Raw genomic sequence first — 16545 nt, 5'->3', positions numbered from 1 at the left:
GAGGGTTGGAGATTGAGAGGACAAAATCATTTGCAAGGCTTCGAGAGCTTTTGGTGTCTTCCCCAGTTTTTGCCCAAGTGGATGAAACCAACGCTAGTAGCTACGCTTTGGATGCAATTTTGGTGCAGGGGGAGGGTGCCCGCTGGTTTACCTCAGACCACAGCCAGCAATCAACGATTCGAAGTGACCAGGCTACTGCCCCGAACTGCCAAGAACCAGAACTGGATCTTTATCGTCGAAGAAGTTTATCAGCGATAACGGCACGCAGTTCGTGAGCTCTGTGATGCAGCAATTTATCGTATTGCCTTAATAATCAACACGGATTCACACCAGTGTACTGGTGTACCATTTGTATTCAAACAAATCCGGTTGAGCGAAGGAACCGTGATCAGAAAACGCAATTAGCTATTTTAGTAGAGGAGAATCATAATACATGGGCAGAGAGGCTACCTAGTATACGCTTTGCTATGAACACGGCATCATCCTGTTCCACTGGGTACACGCCTGCGTATCTAACATTCGGACGTGAATTGAGGACGCCGGATGATGTGAATCATGATCTCCGTGAGATAATACAAAATGATAACTTTATCAAAGAAGTTACCCCGCGCTTACTCGAGATGGCAGACACTCTGCTTAGGGCACGGGAAGTACAAGAAATGAAGGAAGAAAAGAGGAAGGAGTACGTGGACAAGAAGAGACAAGCTTGCCCTGATTACCAACCTGGTGATTTAGTATTGGCTTCTACCCATGCATTGAGCAAGGCCAGCCAGGGATTCAGTTCGAAGTTTGCTCCTCGCCGTGATGGGCCTTACATTATACTACGCCGACGTGGTCCTAGTTCATTTGAATTAGCAAGCGCTGATTCCAAGACTCCTGTTGGTGTATATCATGCCTCGGCTTTAACGAGATATCGTTCTGAAGATGCCGTAGTGCCAGAACCCACTAAGAAGCAAACCACTGACGCTAACGTTACAAAGACCAAGGCTTCTAGACCTCGTCAATAAAGCTACATTCCTGTTCCTGTCCTACTCGTCGGGTCGACTTCATGGACAGAGGGGGAGAATCTGTAACACAATGTATGCAAGTTGACCGAACTCACAACTAGATGGCGCCAGCTGTCGTATCACGATATTTAGATCTCGCTATCGTTTATCTCACTAAGAATAGTGACCTTCGGTCGCATACAAATATTTGTCGTTCGGTTCCGTTCCGGCTAGGTCCTGGATACACGCACGCTATACGCTTTCACCTTTGTTGAGACGTTTTAGTGTCAAGTACCCAGATATTCCCGCTGTTATCATAGTGGACTTCCACCCCTGTTGGGATTCACTTTGATAGCACGGCGCGCATCACAGTTATTATTGTCAATAGTCTGTAGTTACGTTCACTCAATAAATACTGTAGTATCAATCTGCATTTCCGTTCACCCTTCACCCCTCACCCCTTTATAAGATATTTTTTTTGTTCAGTTAATTTATTACATATAAAGATTATGTACCTACATATAATAATATATTGAAATATCGACTATAACTAACGACTAAAACATAAACAAAAACTTGGTAATAGATAGATGATATATATAATTTTGTTTACTAGGGACAACCCTGACATTCTTTGAAAATCTATATCTCGTAATAACTTCGTGGCTAGAATGTGGTATTTTTGTCACATGTAGAACTCAGTTCAAGGTTTCTTTTGGTACTAAACAGAGCTTCTACTAACGCCTGCATATAATATAAAAAAATAAAAACGAAAATCAGTAAAAATTACAATACTTTCGCCTCTATCGACAATATCGAAAATTTCAAAAAGGGATAATTTGCGCCTTTAATCACTTCATATATTAGCAACGTAATAAATTATCTAGTCACTAGTGTATCTATTTTTTTATACGAATTTATTTAGCTCAGTCGGCCGCGAAAATTCCAATATTTTAAATGTTTTTTTAAAAATCGTAAATTTAATCATAATTTTTAAACAAAGAATATTTTCTTTGTGCGGCAATGCCTGGACGGATAGCCGAAACCAATTGAATATTGAAACTGTAAAGGCGAAGCTGCAAATTAATTAAATGTAATTTTAAATTATCGTGCAAAGATTTTTATACATTCGCTTTAGAAAATGAAGAGCTATTAAAAGCTGTTTCTTCCAACAGCAAATATAAATGCCATAAATAAATTTTCTCTATTTAACATTGCTGTTTTAATTATCTCCCGTAAAAATAACTAAAACTCGTATTTTTGATGCTGTTAACCCTTAAATCCTGGCATCTTAAATACTGGCAACCCTAGGTGCGGTGCGGTCGTGTGGCGAGTCGATCGCACCGCACGAGTACGGTGGTCCGGTCGCACCAGTTCGAACGTCTGTTTATAATTTATTATACATATTTGTTTCGCTACTCCGGGAGCAGAGCTGCCAATATGGAAATATTTGGTTATTCATCAAATAAATCACGATTGAAAAATAGGCGAGCCGTTATGAGTTAGATAAATAATTGAATAAATCTATTCGAAAGGTAGTTATTAGACTGTTTATCTCGGGATTGAAAAATCGGCCCTAAATCATATAAATTGTAATATTGATAAGTATGCAAGTTCTCTATAGTTAATCTTTGTTTAACTACCGCTGTCAAATCAACGGGACACTTCACACTTGCTTCACACTGAAACCTTGCTGAAACCCAAACGTTTTACGTGCCTGTGACGTGCCTTGGACGTGCCTTATTCATTATACTCTTTGGTTTTACGCGTGGTACAGACTACAGACCTGAACCGATTCCATTTCCACTTTATGTTCAATAAACGCGCCAAGTTTAAAATTCAATCTGACAAAATTTCACTGTTCCCATGAAAGTTCGATATGAAACACGTCAAAATTTCATATTTGTATGGGTGAAATAATATAAATTCTCGAATTTTGCCTGATAGAAATTATCGTAAAATCAGCGTACGATAATAACATGCTATCGTACATCGTACGTAGGCACCAAATTATCGTGTTTGTAAGATAATTATCGTACGGTTGGGAACGCTGCTTCCACTGTGCCATTAATACATTATTCCTCTATGCATTAATCGTTATCGTCAGCGCAGAGTCTGCGCCGCAGGGCGCAGACCGCAGTTGTCACATTTTGACATTTGACAATCATTCTGAAAGAGCTGTGTGAAGGCTGTGAAGTTTCATTGGAGAGCTTCGAAGTTCGAGAGTGGAGACTCAGGTCACAGGTGTTGCTATATTTAATTATCCAGCACGAATGTATAATTGCTTAAAATATTAATTATATACCATACATTGTCCAAACAGTAAATAAGTAGTTTTATATACTTTATGGAATAATAAAAATTAAATAAAGGTATTGAAATACTGTAGGAGCCTAAAATAAATAGTTGCGGACTGCGCAGACACTTGAAGTCAGATTCAAGTAAATTAGCAAATACAGCAAAATTTTTCTTGTATCGTTAGCGCAACGACTATTCTAATCTTTGTATGTTTTTTTAGAGAAATAATGCATTTTATAAACAAGTTTTTTTAAACAATCAATCAAACTAGTAGATTAATCGATTACAAATTAAAAAAAAACTACTCACGTCTTACCATACTTGAACAATACTATTACATCACTATTAAACAGTTGTCCGGTGAAGTTTCGTAGCGAGTCCCCACAGTGGTTTGGAATTAGTTTTCTACAAAATATATTTTCAATAACATTAAAGTGATACAAGTCTTTTAAAACGTTTAATAATGTGTAACAATATTTTATGTGTTGCTTACGTGTATTAATTGTTATCAGTGCGTAGCAGTTATTAATGTGTTTACGGTTTGTTCCCCTTTAAATTTGGTCGTATGTTTCTGGGAGATTCTTTATAAAATACTCCTGCGTAGTCTTGCCAGGGAAGTCTTCAATATATTTATTTACCTACATAATCTCATACAATTTATTTGAAGGTAAACTGTATTCTTCATCTTTTGAATACTTACAGTGGACAATGTTATTATACCTACTCACAAAAAACGATATTAACAGTATTTCTTTTCTTGCTTACATTTTGCCAAGTACCTGAACTCTTTGGGAAGGGGCTTTTTCGGTTGATAAACTTATCTCCAAAAAAATTTGACCTTTTCACAACATTGTAAAACATTTTGCAAGTTGTATGTTGGTAGCTTTTGTCATCAGTTATTTATACATGTTCAAATATTTCTCAACATTTAATTTCTACAAAACCAAGATATTGTTTCAGAATACGGCCAAATTAATTTATAAAGTTCCTAAAGACATTTGGTTTAACTGTAAATACACAATTAAAAATTTATGAATTCTATTGCATAGAATTAAAAAACTTTTTTTGAACAGTAAAACTAAATGACATCACATATTTTTATGATTTGATTTGATATACTATTTACTACACATATTATATATACATTTTTCTTCACATTAACCTCAAAATGTCTGATCTCTCTGTCTGATCTGAATTTTACTCAAATGGTTTTTTATTAAAAATCTTTTTACTTCTTATTAACTTTTAACTCTTAATATTGAGGTTGATTAATATTAGTTTTGGAACGTGTTTGTCTATACAAATTGCAAGATAAAACTGATGCAAGCTTCAAATAATCATTTAACCTCTCAACCACCGAGAGGCCAGATCCGACCGCGACACAATAGATTTTCTATTGTGTCTGTGATTCCGGGGCCTGATGGATTAAAAGCAAAAATGATACAAAAATATTTAAAATGATTCAGCTATCTTATATAATAATACTATTGAAATATATGAAAGTAAGTCAATATAATACAAGAAAATAAAACAGAGGCTAAATTAAAACGAGGCCTTATTTTAACAAGCGTTGAAAATACTAAATATGTTCTTAAGTTTTACATTTTAATACTCCATATTTACACCAGGGTAGATAATTTTTGAAACTAAAAAAAATGGCAGTAGGAATTAGGATGAAACCCATTAGAAAAGGAGGGGATAAAATAAAAAAAAAATATTATATATTATATGATAAAAATAAAAGGAAAAATAAATTACAGACAATCCGAGTTCGGGAAGTGGGAGGGGGGGGGGGGTTCTAAGGCTAAAAAATGGTTTCTCTTGATTTCCGACAAAACTACAAGTCCTATGGAAAAAAGTTTCATTCTACTGCGATTTTTGTTCACTTTTTATTATTTTTAAAGGCTTCACCCTGGTGTAATTACATGTTTTATTAATTTTTGAATTTAAAATATTCTTAGCAACTTTTTTGTTACATAGCTATAGGTATCTATTATCTACTATGCAATGATGTCTTGTATTACGCCCTTAATTAACTTTTTTTATGAAATTAAAAGCTGAGTATCAAAACTTATCCAGTATATTCATGATGGATCTTTACATACTACTGTATTATACTTTACTAGCGACCCGCCCCGGCTTCGCACGGGTGCAATGCTGATACTAAATACACCACAGAAAAACTGTGAACGTTGTATATAAAAACATAGCAGCCCGCTCCGGCTTCGCAGTTCGCAAGGGTATAAAATATACATATATAGCCGGGCGGCCGGCCGGTACCGCCGCAAACGCTACGTCCCGCAATTTTTAAATCTGTAATATCTTCGAAAATATTCACTTATATCATACATGGTTAAAAATAAAATCGCTTCGAAAATTAGCCATTATTTGTCGTAAAAAGTAAATGACAAAAAAAAGTTATTGTGGGTTATCCATAAGAGATAGACATATACCATCGCGGACTTTTCTGTAGACCTTTTCAATGTGTATAATACTTAGTACATTATTTTGATAAAACTCGTAGGGTTCAGCCTGCGTTTGCAATGTAAGCGGAAAAAATGTAATTTTTTACGACATCACATTAGAAACCTCAAAAATAACAGTACTTCTCCACTATTTATTAGGTGTTATTATACATATAAACCTTCCTCTTGAATCACTCTATCTATTAAAAAAAACCGCATCAAAATCCGTTGCGTTGTTTCAAAGATTTAAGCGTACAAAGGGACATAGGGATATAGGGACAGAGAAAGCGACTTTGTTTTATACTATATAGTGATAGTGATAGTGATAGTGATAGTGATAGTGATATTACTTAGTGCTTATAATAATTTTCGTATAAAAAAAAAAATAAGAAAAAAACTTCCCCCACAAATAACGTCCACTAGCCAAGCCCCTTCATTTGTCACTTATATTTCGGAAGTTGTGAATTTTTTTTGTTTAATGAACCATATTGTAATATAGGTACTACGGGTAAATTCATGTTGTAAGAAAAATTTGTTTTAATCATACTTCTTACTATTTAATCTTTTGCCTTGTAATACTTAAAACTGTACAAAGTATGCTTAAAAATCTGAAGTACAAATAAAAAACAATCTAATCTGAATGGTAATTGGATGGTTACTTATGACGTCACTGAGTGTCTACTTCAATGGTGCTAAGTACCTACAATATCTCTTTATGTTAACAAGGTATGTGTCAGAAATATTTATATTGGTTCATAAATTCATATTATCTTATGTGTTACCATAGCCAAATTTTAATAGACAAGTTTATCCATATGAAAAATACTATCCACTACAAGTTGCTAATTATTTATTTAATTAACAACAATAATGCATCAAGTAAATAAGTGCGCGTCCAACCTTTTACGTATATATATTTCCGTAGCGGAAAATGGAAAGTTTTTGGTGTCCTAAATTTCAAATAAGAATACCTACACTATCTTTCGTTATTCGCTAATTCGAGTAGGCAGTAGTGTTATTATTGAAAAAAATAATCGTTCCGCTGGGATAACGTTATAACGGATATATTAAAACGATTTCGAATTATCATACACAATTACACGATGTTATGCACTAAATATCTATGAAACAAAACATGAAATTCGACATTTTTCCGCTTCGCTAATGCTATGAAGAAATATTTAAATTTAATTTTAAATAGATGTACCTACTTAAGATAATTTAGAGAAATTGTTGTAAATATTAAGATATTATAGAAAATATATATTTCAGAGATAGGTAGGTATTTGATAGGCTAATAAAGTCATTGGCTCATAATAGGTAAGTTATCTTAAAACCCGTGGGCGTAGTGTCCGCGTAATAAACTCTCCATAAGTACAGATCAACATTTTATACCAAGTACCTACTTATGTCCTTGCAACGAATCTCTAGCGTTTAGCAAATTCGTTATTATACAACTGGTATAAAAATCTCTTTTATTTCATAAATTATAATCAAATCATTGGTGGAAACTTATAAAATGGTACTGATCAAAATTATGCGAAATTACCACATCAAGAAATACGTAAAAATATCAAATACCATGACAATATACAATAATATTCCGTAAAGAAACGTAGGTATTTGGGGTATAACTGTATACCTATAAAAATTTACTTCTATCACTTTCACTCCACTGCGTGTTGTTTATTCTAAAAGGATATTGTGACGTAATGAGTGGTACATACCGTAAACACAAAAGCAATAAAATAAATAATTCCAATTCCACTTGTGCACAAAATCAGAAATTCGTTTATAAGTGAAACATGTAGGTACACTACTTTGTGCTATCTAATTTATAATAAGCAAGTTATTCCTGTAATTCAAATTAATTGTTTACAATATATGTACAATGTAATATTTACCCTATTAACTCCTCATTCTATATGTACATGCATGCATATTTTTTTTAAATTATATGTACAATCTATTTAAGTAAGTAACTTAAATTCATTCATTCGTCCCTTTTGGGTATGAAGTGTGCGAACTTCTAGAAATTATTATTTACTTTCACTTCATTTTTCAAATGCTGAAGAAAAAGTGTAGTTTGAAATTATGTTTCGAAAAAAATATCATCTACAAAGTTGTTGTATTTGAAAGAACATACATGGAACACACTAACTACACATTAGAATTAAAAAAAAAAAACATTTAACTGTACCTAAGCCTTATTGGAGCAGCTGCTTTCGTTTGGTTTTTGTTTTAATTAATCCCGCACTTATGACGTCACAACACTAATGTTTACATGGCTAATCAGTACGTCACACATAGCGAGTAGTTATAGGTATACTTACCATTAGTTTAAATGTTCGCGTTACAATCTCGGATGTTGCGAGAATGAATTTCATTTAGGCCCGGTGCTGACACGGCGGAGCGCAGCGCAGAATATTTTTCATTGTCAAAAATTATCCTATTATCGACATTGTCCTCATTCAAATAATATTTAAAAGCGCAGCGCGCTACTTTTCGCATGTGATCTCATCGATGCTCCTCGTGATTAAATTCACAATAAATTGTTGTTATTTGATTTTGAATATTATTTTACTGCGCTGCGCTCCGCCATATCTGCGCCAGCCCTTTAGGCGCGGGTCAAACACAAGCGGCGCGGGCGCGGGCGTGCCATATAAGCGCACCTCTTCAATCTGTTTTGCACCACGTCCTTCTTCTACATTTTGTATGAAAGAATTTTCGAAAGGCGTCGAGACGGCACGCCACGGTTGTGCCACGGTTGCGCTGCCTTTCCAAAATTCTTTCATACAAAATGTAGAAGAAGGACGTGGTGCAAAACAGATTGAAGAGGTGCGCTTATAGCACGCCCGCGCCCGCGCCGCTTGTGTTTGACCCGCGCCTAAGAGGAAATGATACCGGCCGCGGCGCTGCTTTTCAAAAATAGGTATTTGCAAGATCTATTGCTCCCTCCCTCTTTCCCGTCCCTGAAAGGGACAAACGCACTTTAGGCTACTGACAGCTAAATAAAATTGGCAAAATCGAGGTCTCGTATTACCCGGTTTTTACCTACAATCCTCAACCAATTAAAAAAAAAAAACAGTATTGGTATGAGAAGGACTTGCTCTATGTCTGTACATTTTTCTTTTTTTCGTAATGATTCAGAAAATTATATATTAGTCGTATGTTTACTGAGATAGATCGATTCAAAAACCATTTGAAAAGTGCACCAGTTGCTAAGTTCACCATTTGATCATGGTGTACAAGTTGAGAAGTGCACCAAATGCGTCAAACCCTTTGAAACCACCAAACCAGTATTAAAAGTGTAAGTGGAGTTGTATACAATCACCCCTGTTCACAATTACCCAGATTGACCCTAATTCTAATTACATAATATAATTTATATTTTTTTCAAAAAAATAAAAACAACATAATATGTACATATGTTATAGTCAAATCCCGAAGCACAATCTCTTCGCCGAAGGACTGGTGTATCTTAGGTTTGTCAAACGCCATCAGGCAATCCCCGAAATACATTTTCATTTCACCCTTCTACTGGTCTATCTTTAGTCAAACCTAGGAACTCCTAACTTTTCAGTCAAACGTCGAAAGTAAATTATTTTGTTTCGGTTTTGGTCTAGTCAATCCTAGAAGCGACTGTAAAACTCGGTCAACGTCGATCTTATTTTTTATTGAAACAAACAATAAAATCAATGCCTCACCATGTCAAAAAATGTTTTAACTTTTCATTTTAAATTACTAGCCAGATATTATTTAAACAAATATGACAATATATGACAATTTAAAAATGTTATTTTCTGCTTCTGGATTTGACTATAACACATACATTCCAGTAAAGTGTATATTTTGTATGTTTAAAAATTATTTAGCTAGTATTTAGAGATAAAATAGGGGAATACGTTTGTATTGACAAAACCCCGCTACCATTTCCTCTTAAAGTGACTTCATTGGTACGTTACGAACTGCTAACTGTTGAATTTTGCAAGTCAAATATTTGATCAACTAAATATTATTTCTTGTTATCACCTAAATTGTTTGAGCATTTGATAGCTGACTCGAGATGGACCAAACATACTGTTTTACTTTTAAAGCACTAAAATTATAATTATTATCAAAACAAAGGCGTAGAAAATAACAACTAAATCCATATACTAATATATTATGGATTTTGTTGCCAATAATTTTCACCACCTTTATTTTGATTATATGAGCAAACCAAAATAGAAAATTACTCACATACTGTATCACTTTGGAAACAGAGAAGTCTTTCAGTATTATAAATGTATAGGAGTGAACTGTTATGTTTTTTGATTGTTCACACAAAAATAACCATATCGATTTAGATGAAATATCGCATACCTATAGGTAAACATACACATTATGGCTAGGGACCGCCTCCTTGGTACAGTGGTTGACGCGTGAGCGTTGAACCGAGGGGTCCTGGGTTCGATTCCCGACGGAGACGAAGAAAAAAAGTCTCGGTCTGGCAGGACACAGAAGGCTGATCACCTACTTGTCTCTAAAGAAAATCGATCAGTGAAACAGATGTATAATGCATCTGCCCCTTACCCCACTTGGGGACATGGGACTTCACTTATGGCTAGCAATAATTTGTCAGATATCTTTACACCCACAGAACAGTAAAGTAGATAGAAGTGTGATGTGGGCGTGGCCCACGTGTCACTTGTAAGGTAAGATCACCTAACTTGCTCTCAGTTGTGCGCAGAAAAATATTCGAGTCGGTTGTCAGCTGTCAAACCTTTTTTCCGTATTTATTCATTAATTAGGACGTGTTGTTCGGTATAAGAGTGCAAAAATGATAGCAGACGAAATAATATCAGCAATGGAGGCATTTCATACCATCAGTAAGTCTTATTTTTATTTATTTTACATATAATATTTTATGTTATATCTTCGCTTGTAATTTGTCAAAATTGTATACAAATATCTAGTCAAAATGAACCTTAATCCGTAAGAAATTAGTACTATTATAGATTGAACAGCAAACAAGAATTTCTGGAATATTATTGCAATAAACAAACGAATGTCGCTTTAGTGATGCTTGTGGCGCATATCGACAGTATCGATACTTTAGAAAAGACAAACATTATAAATATTAAATTTTATTTTATTTTTCCTTAGCTTTCATTAGTCCAATTTATTTACAGATTTCCCAAAGAGGCTAATTTAAAAGAGAAATGGATAAATGCAACGTGACGAGTTAACTGAATGCCGAACAGCACTAAGCAGTCTAACAAAGGCCATCGATACAGCAAACCTATGGCAGTTCCAAGATTTAAAATAATGCATATTTTCTGTTTGTATTTTGTAAATATAGATTAATACTATTCTATTCCGTTTTTTATTTAATAATAATAATATAAAAAGACGTACTTAGTAGTAATAAACATACTCCAAAATGTGACACATTATACTATACTCGTATAATAGAAAGAAAAAAAATACACAAAAAATATTTATTTGTGAATTATCGATATCTCGATATCGATAACAAGGCTGACATCCCTCAGGGCATAGCATCAGATAAATATCAAGTTAATGTCATTAATGTTGAGTGACACAAATTTCAACCTTATCTCTATGTGTTGAGGTTCAAAGTTATATCTATTGAAAACTAACGCCCTCTGTTGTGGAGTAGCTGAATGTTTTTCGAATTTGGAATTTCTGTGCAATGAGAAACAAAACAGCTAATATACCTAGAGATGTTATGCTAAAATAAACCCTAACATGGTGCGTTAGGGTACATATTGAAATGCTGAATTTATAACCTAAGTCAGTTTTTACTCAAATTAAGCTGTCCAATCAAAGGCATAGTTTACTTGTAGTGTACTGTATAACTATCGGTTTAAATGTGTGGGTTTGGCGACACTGGTTTTCATACTAATTATGACATTATCGCACTTCTATTTGTTTTTATTGTTCTGTGTTTACACCACTACTATGATTACAGCTTCATTCTGAAATTAATTGTAGTATCATATTATTTCAATACAATATGTGTGTCAATCCTATCAATCCTATGTGCCCTTAAATCTCATTATTTTTCTACAAATATAATCCAAAATAACTTCTAACTAAGACTTCTAATATGTGTGTTATGTTTGTAAACAATACTTATAATCTTGATTTTTGTTGAGTTTGTGTTCATTAGATGCAAATGTAAGGTTTTGTTGGTATTTATTTAAAATAGTGCTACCCACTGTCACGTGTTGTTTATGTAACATAAAAATAACTACGTTAAAAAAAACTGACTTCAAAAAGTAAAAAATAAAAAAGATTTGATAGAATTAATTACTACATATTATTTACTTGTGCTATTTATTAAATAGGTTTGATGTCTTGCTAGATTTTCAATTAAGTCATCGAGATGCTCATAAAACAAAAATGCTCATAAAATAAAAATTACTTGGCTTACCCGACATCAAATTTTTATGGGACCAATTCGAAACCATTCCTCATCAAACATAATAAGAATCACGTAAATCGGTTCAGAAACCTCGGCGTAATCGGTATACATACGTAAAAAAAATATACCGGCCGAATTGATAACCTCCTCCTCTTTTTTGAAGTCTGTTAAAAAGTAATTTTTACCGAAAATATTCCGTTTTATAGATACCTAGGTAGGTATAGTAAATAATATCCCCAAAATTAAACATATCTCACGAAGTAATCTTAGTTGTGTAAAGCATAATATTAATTATATAAATTTGACTTTCGCAATAAACTTGCGAAAATCGAGATAAGTGTTTGAAGGCCATGTTGACGCTCACTTTGTAAAATAATTGCTGTTATCTCATTTTACTATGGATTTGGTACCTATAGTAGTTATATCGATCGATAATTAGCTTTATACCTAATCGTTCAGAAATTTTGACTGTTAATACCTAATTGAACTGTTAAATTATATAACATTCCGCACTATTTGCCGATTTTATCTTAATACCGATAGAGGTTAAGGTTTATGAGTAAGATAACGACAAAACTGTATCCGCATGTTAATTAAATAGTAAATACTGCAAAATCAATTTATATGTAGGTATAAGGTTTATAAAGAGTAAAATGCACTTGATATAATAAATATTCATGAACGTTTTATTCGACATTTATTTCAATCGAAGTATAGTTGTACTATGGAGACTATTTAATTAAAACAAAATTGAAAATACATAATACATGTAGTATTAATACTCCACACAGAAAAACAGAATGTTTAATACAATATTTTACCTACTCCAGGCTCAAACTAACCACTCACTACTGCGCTATAAGTGTAATACACACACGCGTCATATTACTTATTACTGGTTCTTTTACGAAAATTAGCGATAAAATATATCACACAATACAATAAAAGTAAGTATAATATTATAATAGTAAATGAGTATCGTTACGCATTAGGCACGGTAGAATGTGCAAATGACGATTGGTCATGCATTCCATTCCTTGCAATTTGCTAGCCGAGTAAAACTTTGTTTGAATGGAGTTCTTTAACAAATTATTTATCACATGAAGTCTCTATATTTAATTGCTAATGCGTCCTTGCATCTATTACAGTAATACAGCCGCTATTCGCTCATAAAAACGTGTAAAATATATTATCTACATATCTAATCTTATCATTATTATGCGTGATTTAATTATGCTGTATTGCTTTCTATACGTACCCTAGACATCATTTATCAATTTTATGAACACTTGTGACGTCCTTAATCACCTTTTATATATTCATGTAATAATTCACGGTTATATCTCTGAATATGTCAAGTGAAAATATACACAAGTTTCCTAATATGTAGAAGTTTCTACTGCTTTCGTCAACTGTCAGGTATAGGCTTTCTCTAGAGAATGTTTTAATCGACATTTTTAAGGGGAATAGAGTAAATTGTAAATCTGAGTAAAAATGCTGTAGTTGCAATCAATTAAGTGCATCTGACCTAAGCCGTAGTCCGTACCTAACTAAATAAATTAATAAAAGTTATATCTTTAATATCGTATTGTATCTACCTATAATATCTTTAAGTTACCAGAACTAAATTTATCAGTTTTCATTCACGGATAAAAAATAATAATGAGAAATGGGACTCATAGATAGTTCGTAGTTCACGTTGCAAGGCTGCAGCCTGCAACCATGCAACGCAATGAAATATTTTTTTTGTGTTTAGAGATAGGAGACTAGAGAATAACATAGGCACAGGCTACTTTTTATTGAGGACATCTAATTCTCATCAGAGTTTATTTTTGTATGATTTTTGTTATGTTTTATTTAAACACTAGTATATAATATAGACGTGATTTAGTAAATATTTCCATACACAAGAAATGCATGCATTTAAAATTCAGTGTAGGTGTAGTTACATACTCTTCAATATAAAAAAAAACGTGTTCTTTATTCAAAAGATTTTATATGATACGCGTTTCTTTGAATTAATTACATCATAACTTTTATTCATAAACTAACTACATACATATGTATCTGGAATTGTAAAAGTATTTACGTTTTTTTTCTCTTATTGAAGTGTTACATCATTATCTTGACGTAAACTGTCGGCAAGTGCTAAGTATTAGCCCACGATGTTAAATAATTGAACTTATGAATACTTACGTACAATGAATTGTTACTGCATACCTATAAGTTAACTTGGTACCTATATTTTTATATCAGTAAACAATTCTGGCAGATTACGTAGGAGTATTAATTATTTCTACAATATATTATATAGGTAGGTACCTACTTAGAAGCCGGATCAATATTTATTTTGCTCTCTTTCAGATCACTGAAATGTTCTTTGACTTTGAATTACTTAACAATCTCACAAGCATGTCGTCGGTCCGATGACGGGAGTTTGAAAATTTCTTATGACATCACTTAAATAACGCTTAGAACACTAATTTAACATGTGACTTTATGTGATATTTAAACAATAAATTTTTATAATATTTTATTTGATTGTGTTTATACGTATGCTGTTCAATGGATACCGACAATAACAAAATCACAAAGAATAAATCGAAACGTAATAGGAACAAAAATGCGAAGAAAAAAGAAATGGAGAGAAAAGACGAGGTGGTCGTAGATAAGGTTGCAAGTGACGTTAAGGCGGTCGATAATGAAGTCAATATAAGTGGATCGCCAAGCTCAACGGACAGCGAAGATCTAGTCAACGCCATCAACTACAATACCATAACGTCCTTAGCTGCTTTGAAAGATATCATTCAAGGGGAAAATAATGACACTCCAGAAACGGACAGCTTTTTTCAACACTATTTTATGAATCATTGTAATAATTTATCCAGTCGAAATTCTAATTCTACATCACCTTTTCCATATACTGAAAGGAGACGCCTCTCGCAATGTCGCGAGGAAGACGAAGACGATTATAGAAAAGATAATTCTGTTTCGAATTCACCATCGAAAGCTTTACATTTATCAGATTCTAATAAAAATGACAATAAGTTGAACAGATCTCCACATAAAACGGAAAGTCTGAAGATAGACAATAAGGAAGATAAAGAATCTTCAAAGCGGACGGTGATGGGAGCTAAGCACAAATTTTTGGTAACGACAGCGGAAACTCCACCAGCAAAACTAGAGCGTGCTTTTCGAACACAAGTTAACAACGCTCACACAGTTCATTTTGGAACAAAGGGTGCGGAGGAGTTAAGACCGAGTGTGAGATCAATATTTGCCGGCGAAAATCTTCACCGGGACAAGAACTATTTCGATAGCAGTTTGATCGAAATAAGATCGACTGTGGACGGAGTAGCGACAAGCTCAGAAGATATTTGGGTCAAGAGGACTAATGACAAACAAGTAAGACTTGAAGTACATATATTTTTTATATTTATTCTAATATGCATACAAGTATAAATTAAACATCTAGTTATTCCACTGAAACACTTCAAATTATTTTATGTCAAATAAAAAGTCCCAATTGCTTCAGAGGTATTTTATAATTTCTTATATTCTAATCCATGCAACCTGCTTGCACACTGCACAGTATACCTAGCTAGTTCAATTTATGTTAATCATATTAATAAAGCTGTATTCTTATACCTAAATAATCATAAAATTTTCACATGTTATAGGTTGTATTTCCAAAAGAAGACGTAGCTACAACTGAGGATGAAGGAAAGACCAAACTAGCAGTAGATACAGAAAAACCCGATAAAGTGGAGACACAACGCGCGAGATCAGGAACCTGGGGCTCGCAGTCTCATAAAGAGAAAGATATAATCAAAATAACCGATGTTCAAAAGTTGAAGGAGGTTCGACGATATAGCGATGACAGACGCCAAAAGAGAGGTAATGTACCTAATAATAAACAGTTCATTTAACAATTTCCTTATAGGTATTAACTAAAAATAGAACATGGCTCAGTCTGCTTCCAAAATCCAAAGCATTAAGAAAAATTTTGAGATAAAACCACATTTTCCATTTAATTATCTCGTCATAAAAGTCACGTGAATCTGTTTCTTTTTTCGTGTAAGAAGAACAAACGTAAACTAACAATCGAAATAAAGTATGTATTTTATTTTACAAATAAGTCGTTCATAAGCCATCGTGGATTTCTGTTTATTTTGTACGATCTTCGTGCGAAAGCATGTTTGGGATATGAATATAGATCCGCTTCTTATTGACGTAGATTGTAATGAGATAAATAGATAATTATTACAGATATGATAACTATCAGTTAATATAATCTCGAAAATCATTTCGCCACTTAGTAAGTGATAGGCGAAATGATTTTCTGTACTAGTTCACGACTGCG

General features: G+C 33.4%; 1 protein-coding gene and 1 long non-coding RNA gene across 4 annotated transcripts in view; one reads left to right on the top strand and one right to left on the bottom strand.

Annotated features, from left to right (window-relative positions):
• The window catches only part of LOC149491334 (uncharacterized), a 423150-nt gene that overhangs the window by 271149 nt on the left and 135456 nt on the right, over positions 1-16545 (bottom strand). The gene's annotated exons all lie outside the window — the stretch shown is intronic.
• The window catches only part of LOC149491336 (uncharacterized), a 72682-nt gene continuing 59718 nt past the window's right edge, over positions 3582-16545 (top strand). The window contains exons 1-3 of one of the 3 annotated variants that reach the window (XM_089715187.1): positions 3582-3673; positions 14547-15587; positions 15863-16079. In XM_089715187.1, coding sequence (XP_089571313.1) covers positions 14748-15587; positions 15863-16079 — 1057 coding nt within the window. In that variant the 5' untranslated portion in view covers positions 3582-3673; positions 14547-14747. Of the gene's footprint in view, positions 3824-14546; positions 15588-15862; positions 16080-16545 lie in introns of all 3 variants that reach the window. The other 2 variants (XM_089715177.1, XM_089715167.1) reach the window with 2 other exon arrangements.

This window comes from Colias philodice, chromosome 1 (genome assembly GCF_061535455.1).
Source record: "Colias philodice isolate Cphi_HAF_F1 chromosome 1, ilColPhil1 Martin Lab GWU primary, whole genome shotgun sequence".
Taxonomy (NCBI): domain Eukaryota; kingdom Metazoa; phylum Arthropoda; class Insecta; order Lepidoptera; family Pieridae; genus Colias; species Colias philodice.
This window is presented reverse-complemented; position numbering and strand designations above follow the sequence as displayed.